This window comes from Otolemur garnettii, unplaced genomic scaffold (assembly GCF_000181295.1).
Source record: "Otolemur garnettii isolate 467f Iridium unplaced genomic scaffold, OtoGar3 scaffold00143, whole genome shotgun sequence".
Lineage (NCBI taxonomy): Eukaryota > Metazoa > Chordata > Mammalia > Primates > Galagidae > Otolemur > Otolemur garnettii.
Genome location: NW_003852538.1, coordinates 1,899,810 through 1,909,559, shown reverse-complemented (window position 1 = coordinate 1,909,559; position 9,750 = coordinate 1,899,810). Strand labels below are relative to the sequence as shown.

At 42.1% G+C, this 9,750-nt stretch overlaps 1 protein-coding gene across 1 annotated transcript in view; it reads right to left on the bottom strand.

Moving 5' to 3' along the window:
• Positions 1 to 8,485, bottom strand: part of RAB21 (RAB21, member RAS oncogene family) — a 43,561-nt gene extending 35,076 nt beyond the window's left edge. The window contains exon 1 of the mRNA XM_003798951.3: positions 7,918 to 8,485. Coding sequence (XP_003798999.1) covers positions 7,918 to 8,256 — 339 coding nt within the window. The 5' untranslated portion in view covers positions 8,257 to 8,485. The remainder of the gene's footprint in view (positions 1 to 7,917) is intronic.
• Between the last annotated feature and the right edge of the window lie 1,265 nt (positions 8,486 to 9,750).

Sequence of the window (9,750 nt, the reverse complement as noted above, 5' to 3'; positions counted from 1 at the left end):
CATAGCAAACTCTTGAGCTCAAGAGATCCTCCAGCCTCAGCCTCCCAAGTAACTGAGGCTACAGGCTCCTGACATGGGTCCAGTTAGTTTTTCTATTTTTAGTAGACATGGGGTCTCGCTCTTGCTCAGGCTGGTCTCAAACTCCTGAGCTCAGGTGATCCAATCGCCTCAGTCTCTTAGAGTGCTAGGATTACAGGTGTGAGCTACAGGCAAAAGGCTGAAACTTATCTTTTTCTTTTTTAATAATCTCTATCAGGGATGCTTAACTTGGCTAGGTGTGTTCTTCAGTTTCACTAATGGAGATGCCGTTAGTGATTAAAATACTTACTGTAGGGCACTGGTTTTTAGTTCTTGTTACGCGATAGTAAAAGTGGGAGAAGGAAGTAATCACGAACTTAAGAATCTGAAGAAAGCCATAAACCTCGTCACTTTCAAACAAAAACAAAAACCAGCTCATATACACATACCAAAACCAATTCCACACACTTACAAGGGATTTATAAGTGCCTGGCAACATCTTGGTTAAAAAAAGAAAACAAAAAAACCCTAAGTATAGAAGAGGGTGGAGGGAGACATTAACCAGTTGTAAGACTCTAGGAAGGTAGGAAGTACACACTGTGATAGACGCCAAGCACAATGTTTGGGCTTTCTGATTTAATGTTTCTAACAACTTTGTGAAGCAGATAATTAGCCCTATTTCACAGTTGTGAATCTGAGATTTAAAGCAATACAGTGATTCACCCAAGGTCAGACGACTCAACCAGACCCTGCAGCGGGCAGAAGCCTGTCTAACTCCACAAAGCTGTCTATTCTAGAACATACACACATTTCTTAACCTGGCACTGCTCCACTTGGGCAGTAAGTGTCCCTGGACACCAGCTCACATCCCCAAATACTCCCAGGGTAGGCACGAGAGTGGCACATTTTCCACCTACTCTTCCAAATCCTGAGAGAGCACCATGGCTTCTAATCCCAATGACCTCAACTTCTGAACTTTAGGGGTATTAAAACAATTAACAGGGCAGCGCCTGTGGCTCAGTGGGCAGAGTGCCGGTCCCATATACCAAGGGTGGCAGGTTCAAACCCGGCCCCAGACAAACTGCAACACAAAAATAGCTGGGTGCTGTGGCGGGCGCCTATAGTCCCAGCTACTTGGGAGGCTGAGGCAAGAGAATCGCCTAAGCCCAGGAGTTGGACATTGCTGTGAGCTGTGATGCCACTGCACTCTACTGAGGGCGATAAAGTGAGACTCTGTCTCTGGAAAAAAAAAAAATTAACAATCTTATTACCTGGGGCTGTCATTTGTACAAGATGTTTATTTACCCAACATCTTATCCAAAATAACAGTGCATGACAAAAAAACCCTGGTTAAAAAAAAAAAAGGAAATAATAGTAAAAAAACATATCTGCCAAATGAAAGTCTTTTCATAACTTGCTTTACCAATTTGTTTGTTCTTTGTTAGCGAGATCACTTGCTGTGCCTGCTAACTACTATACTGGCAAAGCAAAATACCTAAAGCAGCACTTTCTAACTACAATGCTTTTGTTGAAAACAACATAATAACTGAATTGTGAACATTTCCTGTCTTTATTTAGTACCTACTAAATTCAACAGACTTTCACTAATAGACGTATCTGTCTGTTTATGCACATGGGAAATTCTGCACACATATATAACTAGTTACATGATTTTTGCTAGTCACTAACACTAGTGCAAACTTTTAAAGCACCCCATTACTACTTGCAGATATGACAGGATTCAGGCATAGTAATTTATAAAATTATTTTATAGATAATTTATCAGATAATTAATAAAATCAGCCCTCTGCAGCAACACAGTAAGAATTAGCTATCAGAAAACCAAGCTGGGTGCTTGACTATTTCTACATTTCCTGTTCTCAAGTTTCTAAAAAGAGGAATTATAATGAGTTTAGAGTCCAAATAAAGTTTCAAAAAGAAAGCCAAAAAGTCTTCTATAGAGTACCTCAAAGCACAAAGCCAAAACTGGCAGTCAGATAAGGAATACTTACATTATTAAAAATGTGTGGCTACAATTCAGGAAAACTCTTCAAAAAATAAAATCACCCAACCTTCTGTAGTCTGTATAGTGTGTATCCAGTAAAATACTGAGGGGAAAATTTTTTTTAAAGATTTCAACTACTGTACTATACATAAGATAGTGTAATAAATTAAAGATATTCCAGACATTCAAAATATTAATTTTACGAAGAAACCAAGATTCTGAGAGACTATGACAAAAGTGCAAAATCACTTCTAGAATTTGAATGCCAAGTCTTAGAAGGTGTATTGAAAAATAAAAACAAAAAGTAGGAGCAGACTTGGCTCAAGGAAAAAAATGGTAAACCATTTCTATTTGTGGGACCTTGGAAATTCAATATAAGTCTTAATTTCCTTCAGTTTATCAAACTATCCAGCCAATCTTATAATACCACTTTGCTAATCAAGTCAGGCACCTACCCTAAACATCAGGTGGCAGGTGGAGTTCCACAATTTAGAACTCTGAAATGGAAGAGGGCTTTTGGTTTTGATTATAAATGCTATTTTTTATGGAGGAAATCAACCAAAAGTGATACAAGGCACTTGCATTATAGGGGATAATGATCAATAAGCACTTTCAATATGGAAAAAAAGGAATAACACACCCAGTAGCACAGCTATAAAGAGGACGCACCAAAGAGGTTGTTACAACCATAATGGCACAGTCCTTTAAGAATAAATTAAGAAAAGTAACTGATGGCTAAAGTACCTTACTCATCTTTATATTCCTCAGCTAGTATGTTTTACATACAGAAAGCAAACATCTATTGACTTTAATTGTTTAGATTCAACAGTATTGCCTTAATAAATTCCAGCGAAATAGCAGTAACTCCCTCATGCCAATTGTTTTTACTTTTGTCAAATTTATAAAATGCTCAACCAGTGAGGAAATCACACAAGAGAACTTGGGGACTTCACAAAGTCAGAGAGCTTACCTAAGATCATTCAATAATTATTAGTAACTTTGGAGAAGCTCTAGAAAACAGTTTTGTATGGCAAAGGCCACAATTTTCAAAAAAGTAAAAAGTGAATTCCAGAAATGTCAATCCTAGTCAAACTCTAGAATTTTTCTAATCCAAAAAATATATCTGTAAAGAACAAAAAGGAGCATCTCACCCAGAATCACCAATATTAAGAGAAGACACCAAAGAGGTTGTTATAACCAAAATAACAACACTTTAAGAATAAAGTAAGACATTTCTCAACTATAAGCAATTGTAAACTGTAGTGACCTCCCCTAAAAGCATGATAACAGGTTTTAACCATGAGAGCAAATCTTATCTCAAAATAATCCATGTAAAATTAATCCTATTGCCTTTTTGACTGTTACCATGAAAGAAATCGACATAATCAAGTACCATCTATTGATTCAATAGCAAACACTTATTAAATAAGCATGTCAGGCGCTGTGCTAGGAGCTTACATATGACAGCTGTCTATGCCAGCGGTTCTCAACCTGTGGGTCCCGACCCCTTTTTAACAATGGAAATACACTGCGACATTAGGAAGGTTGAGAACCACTCCAGTCCTACAAGTGAGATACTCCCATGTTATAGACATTAAAATATCCTGTCAAGACTGTGATGGTTATGAAGTGAGAGTCAATTCAAAACCAGGCCAGGTGTGGTGGTTTATGCATATGACCTCAGCACTTCAGGAGGCTGAAGTGGAGGGGGATCACTTGAGGCCAGGAGTTCAAGACTAGTCTGGGCAACATAGAGAGACCTCATCTCTACAAAAAGTTAAAAAAAAAACAATTAGGCAGGCATGATGCTTGCTCCTGTAGTCCTAGCTAACTGGGAGGCTGAAGCAGGAAGATCACTTGAGCTAACTCCAGCCTGAGTGTAAGAATGAGATCCAGTTTCTTAAAAGGAAGGGGCAGGGGGAAAACCTCAAGTCTAACTTCAAAGTGTTTTCTCTTTCCACCACATCATACAGTTTCCTAATAGATCTGGGTACTGCAGAAACAGTGTATCCTGTCTTCTGCAAGCATTTGAAAAAGCATCTCATGATAGCTTTGGGGGCAAGATGGATGTGGCTAGGAGAATTGCAAAACTGGAGTATCTGTTTAAATTTTATGAAAAGATTTGTGTACACTAGGTTAATGGTCCATAGAGATCAGTCTTATGCTACTGACATATTAACTTCCATTATCATAAATATGAACAACACTCCATTATGAGGAAAGATGAGAGGACAGCTTGAGGTTCATGTAAGTCCCATGCTAAGATTCTTCATATCTAAAGAAAATCACACCTCCATCTCATGTCACTGGACTATTGAAAAAGTTGCAGCAGAGATTTATACTTGGCCATCTCTCTCCCCTTTTTTTGAGACTTTCTCAAAGACCTGGTGAGAACATTAAAAGGAACTCTACCAAATCATAGATGACAAAGTTTAAAGTAATTCATCCAGATGGTAGATTCCATGTCTTGTTTTTCTTCACATGTCCAGGACCCAACCCAGTGCCTGACCTTCCAGAGCCCAATCAGTGGGCCTAATCTGTGTTTTGGGAATTACTGAATCAAGATTTTAAAGACAGTAACAGGCTTTAACCAGTGAAGCAAATCTATCAAGGCTAACTTTAATGGATCAAGTATATCAGGAACAATAACAAAAAAAAACTCTTAATGACAAAAATCAAAGAAAAGAAAATTTGAGTAATGTAACTCCCTTTTTTTTTTTTTTTTTTTTTTGAGACAGAGCCTCAAGCTGTCCCCCTGGGTAGAGTGCCGTGGCATTACAGCTCACAGCAACCTCCAACTCCTGGGCTCAAGCGAGTCTCCTGCCTCCGCCTCCCAAGTAGAGGGACCACAGGCCGCCCGCCACAACGCCTGGCTATTTTTTGGTTGCAGCCGTCATTGTTGTTTGGCGGGTCCGGGCTGGGGATTCGAACCCGCCACCTTAGGTGTACGTGGCTGGCGCCCTAGCCGGTTGAGCTATAGGCGCGGAGCCGTAACTCCCTTTTTGGAAGGAATTAACAAGACTAAGATGTTTTAGTTGACAGTAAACTCAATTCAATATTAACCAATGTAAAAACTGCCTTCCCTCCCCCAAAGCTCATAGAATCTCTGTAACTTCAGTGTTAGAAAAGGATTCTCAATAGGAGGCAAAAGCTTCCTCTTTTCTCTTCAGTTTAAACTACATCTGGAATCGTTTCTACATCTCAAAGGAATTAGAAGGATAATGATTAAATAGTAAATATTTAGAAAAGATGTCAATAAATGAAAAAGATTTTTTTTTAAATAATGGAAAGTTTTAAAACAATGTCACTGGAGATCCAGTTAAAGGAACCAGGGCTGTTTACCCCAAGAGAAGACAAGAATTAAAGGGAATGTGATAGCCATCTTCAACTACCAGAAGGACGGTCACAAAAGACCAAGATTCAGAAGGCAGAACAAGGTACATAGAAACTACAAAGTAATGGACTTGGGCATTATACACAGTAAAACTTACTGGAAATTTGACTTGACTAAAAATGAAATAATCCACCTCAGGACATAGTGAGCTTTCCATTTTCTATTATCAGTTCATCTCACTTCTAAGATGTTAAAAAAAAAAAACCAAAAAACTGGACAATAATTTGACTGAAATATCAAACAGAAGACTGAAACACTCAACCATAAACTAAGGTTCCTGTCAGTACTACAATTCTTTGAAACATGAATGCATGAGAGTGTACTGCAAAACACAAGTATTTTACAAAGATAGGTATTTTGTTGGCAAGGAAAAAGGTAAACTCATGTTCTGAGGCATGACCTCAACTCCACTTGGAAATTAAAATGATACACGGTTGTATCTCTAAAGTCACACAAATCAAATTTCTCTGAAAAAATTAAGGAAGACGTAGTGAACTGGTATCTAACAGAAGAAGATAAGACACAGTGCTGTTACCATTCACTGGTATACAATAAAATCTTTAATTCTGTAATATAATCCAAATACTGATTGTGTGAAAGTTAACTGTTAACTTATTAAAATTAAAACTATTTAACTATTAAAATTACAACTATGTTTTTAATACTGGAGATCTACTGTAACTTCATCCTCTCCTGTGTAGGGATGTAGTGGCTTCTCGCAGGTATTTAAAAATCTCTAGCCAGCTTTAAGCTTTGAGGATGTTTTACAAATAAATGTATAATGAAAGTTTAATTTTTAAGTTGAAGGGGTTAATTATCTTTAAAAAAATTATGATCTCAAATAATAGTTTTCTCTTTTAGATCTTTGCATAAAGGAAAAATGTTAGATAGGTTTTTACCAATATCCAGAGGAAATGTGACTTAATTGCTAAAAATTCTAAGTCCAATTGAAGTTCAAATTTGAGCATGAACACCATCTACCATTGTCCTGTGACAATATGACTGCCAGCAAATTATTCAACTCAACTAAACCTGTTTCCTAACTATCTAAACTTTAGAGGCTGTGATAAGAATTAAGTGACAGAAGACAAGTAAAATAATCAGCACAGTAAGACTTCACTATGGGCAGGGCACAGCGGCTCACCCCTGTAATCCTAGCACTCTGGGAGGCCAAGGCACATGGATTGCTTGAGCTCAGGAGTTCAAGACCAGCCTGAGCAAGAGCCAGACCTTGTCTCTAAAAATAACTGAGTGTTGTGGCAGGTGCCTATAATCCCAGCTACCTCAGAGGCTGAGGTAAAAGGATCACTTGAGCCCAAGAGTTTGAGGATGCTGTGCGCTGTAACATCGTAGCACTCTATTAAGGGTAACAAAGTGACTCTGTCTCAATTAAAAAAAAAAGAAAGATATGTTTTACATAGGACTAAAAATAGAACATGAAATCAGAAACAGAGCATCTTTGTAAATTCTAGACTCAGTAGTTTAATAATAGCATCAAACATCAAATGTCACAATTAGGAGATTATGCATTCTATTAAATAGCGTCCATGGTCTTGCACACTACAATTACTAATTAAGATCTATTGTGCAAGATGGGACAGTAATAATAAAGATAGAGTGCTTACACTGGGCCAGGTGCTAAGTGCTTTTATGTATAGTTTACCCTGACAACCGTATGAGCTAGATACTACCATTATGGCCATTTTAACAGAAGCAGAATTTAACAACAGTAACTTAATCCAACATCAGACAGCTTGCTAAATGGATGGAGGTGGGACATGAACTCAGACAATCAAGCTCAAAAGTACTAGGTTTTACTAACTCTGACCAAATTGATCAACTCAGATTAATAGTATAAATTTCTTCTAACCTATGCAAAATGATTTCTATGGGACAGCAAGGAGACTACAACTCTCTCAAAGGTCTAGCTTCATTCTCAATCAGTGATTACAATTTAACACCTTTCTAATGTAACTGCAGAAGAAAACCGGCCTTTTTCTACAGGTAAAGAAAATGAATAGCACAGTAGCAGCTAAATTTGTAGTTTGGGGGCCAGGCGCTGACGGGTATTCACAGGACGTCGCGCCCTGGGTCAACCGACCTCGCAGCCTGAGGGACCCACAAGTCGACCCACTCAGGCTGCGATGAAACCGCGTAGCCCGCACCAGCAAGCGGTCATTTAAAAAATCTCCTACAGATGGTTGTTTTGGCATCCCTGTTACTCTAACACAGGACAAAATGGAACTTGCATAAACACTTAGTCATCAGTAAGCGCTGAAGTTACAAATTACATAGCTCGCAAATTCAAATCCTCAGCTAAGTTCCTAGTTCCGAGGGGAAAAAAACGGGTAACACCCAGAGACAGCAGGGTTGACACCTGGGGCCCAAGCGGAAGCGCATCAAAAGGGAAACACTGGCCCACGGATGGGACTCCACGCCGTGCGCAGCCACCACAAGGAGCACTGGGGACTTCTCAGGGCCCATCCACTTCCCTCCCAACAGCCTGTCCCTGCGGCGACAGGCTGCCCCGGCCCGGCGAGTCTCCAGGGTGAATTTGGAACGGCGATCCGAAGGCGGAGGTGACAGGCCTGAGAGCCGCCGTCCAGATCCCGGGGCCGGGCCACCAAGTCCCCACAGCCCGCAGGAGCAGGGACTCGGAGGCGCCACCTCCCGCTCCCGGAGCCCGCACCTGCAGAGTGGTGATGTGCTTGTCGTTAAACTTGTTCTCGCAGTAGCGCAGCACCAGCGACGTCTTCCCGACGCAGCCTTCGCCCAGCAACACCACCTTGAACGAGTAGGCTCTGCCTGCCGCCGCCCCGCCGCCGCCAGCCGCAGCCATCCCGCCGCCTCCCCGCCGCTCGCGCCCGAGAGTCGCGCCGCGCTCCCCACAGAAGCGGCCGGCTCAGCCCCCTGCGCCCCGGCCGCGCCGCCCCGGCCGTCGTCTCCACTCCTTCCGGGCGAGATCTGAAAGGGCCGAGGGAAAGTCCGAGAATGAAGGGCCCGAGACACCACGTCAGGCACCAGAGGAAAGGCGAAGAGCGATCCCTCTCCGCCTCCCCTTAATGGCGTCTCCTTCCTCCTACGTCACACTTCGGGTCACGTGACCGCCGCGGCCTGGGCGGCCCCTGGGACTCGGCCCAGAACGAGCCCGGACGTGGGCGGGGCTTCTGCGGCTGGGTGCCGGGTGGGGCGGACGTGGGCGGGGCTTCTGCGGCCGGGTGCCTGGTGGGGCGGATGTGAGCTGGGCGAGCACCCGCAGCAAGGAGCCGGGCCGGGCAGCGCCGCCAGCGGGAGGCTAAGGGAGTTAGGATCCGGTCATTGGAGACAAGCCCAGATCAGATGAAATGAAACGCAGAACGCTGTCGTTCTTGCGCAGGGGATATCGACAAGGCTAAGGACCTCGCACCCCAGGCGTCACTGCAAGCCACATCTGCCAACATGCCCTTGAATCGCTTTCCCGGCGAGAGTCCGAGTCATAGTTACGGAACCCGTTTCAGTTTCCCGGACCGCCTTATCTTCTGCTCTTTCAGGTCTCAGTTTAAACCGGAAGGGCTTCCAAGACCACGCAATCCTCCCCGCTTCTCTCTATCCCTCCCACATCCCTCCACGCCCCACCAAGTTGGGTATTTGGTAACAGCAGTCTACCTTATCATTGCTTACCGCACTTCGTGAAAATTACTTTGCCAAGTATTTCTCTCCTCCTTGGGCTGTAGATTGTTGAGGGCAAGGTCTGTTTATGATCTGCCCACCTTTGAATGCCTAACTTCCAGTGCCAGGCACTTAATAGATACCCTCTAAATATTTGAGAATGGATGGATGTTGAATCCTCTTTCGGTCTGCCGCGAAGTTTGTGACATTCAGTGTTAACTCCACCTGGATGAGCGTCACTTGACTGATGATTGCTTATGTTTCCTCATCTACTTCTTTCTTTCATGAAATACACTCTTCCAAGAAACTGTACGGGTATTTCGAAATTTTGCTGCTGGAAATCTGGTGTCAGTTAGGCACACATACTTCTTTCCATCAGACTTGTTTAACACTTCAAACCAGTTTAAAAAAACAAAATCCATTCAACAGATACTTGAATGTGCCCATTAATATGCCAGACATGGGCTGGAAAAGATACAATGTCTGAAGGTAGACCGAGTCAATTGTACAATGAATACTTCATTTTGATGAAACAGTTCAGGGTATTTTGCAAGAATATACTGACTGGTTTAGCCTGCTAGAGAAGACTTCCTGAAGAAAGTTAACTTTGGGTCTGAGTAACCTAGGAAAAAGGAGAGGACAGCTTTGCAAGCAGCGCAGCAAGTCAATAGCTTGAGGTAGAAAG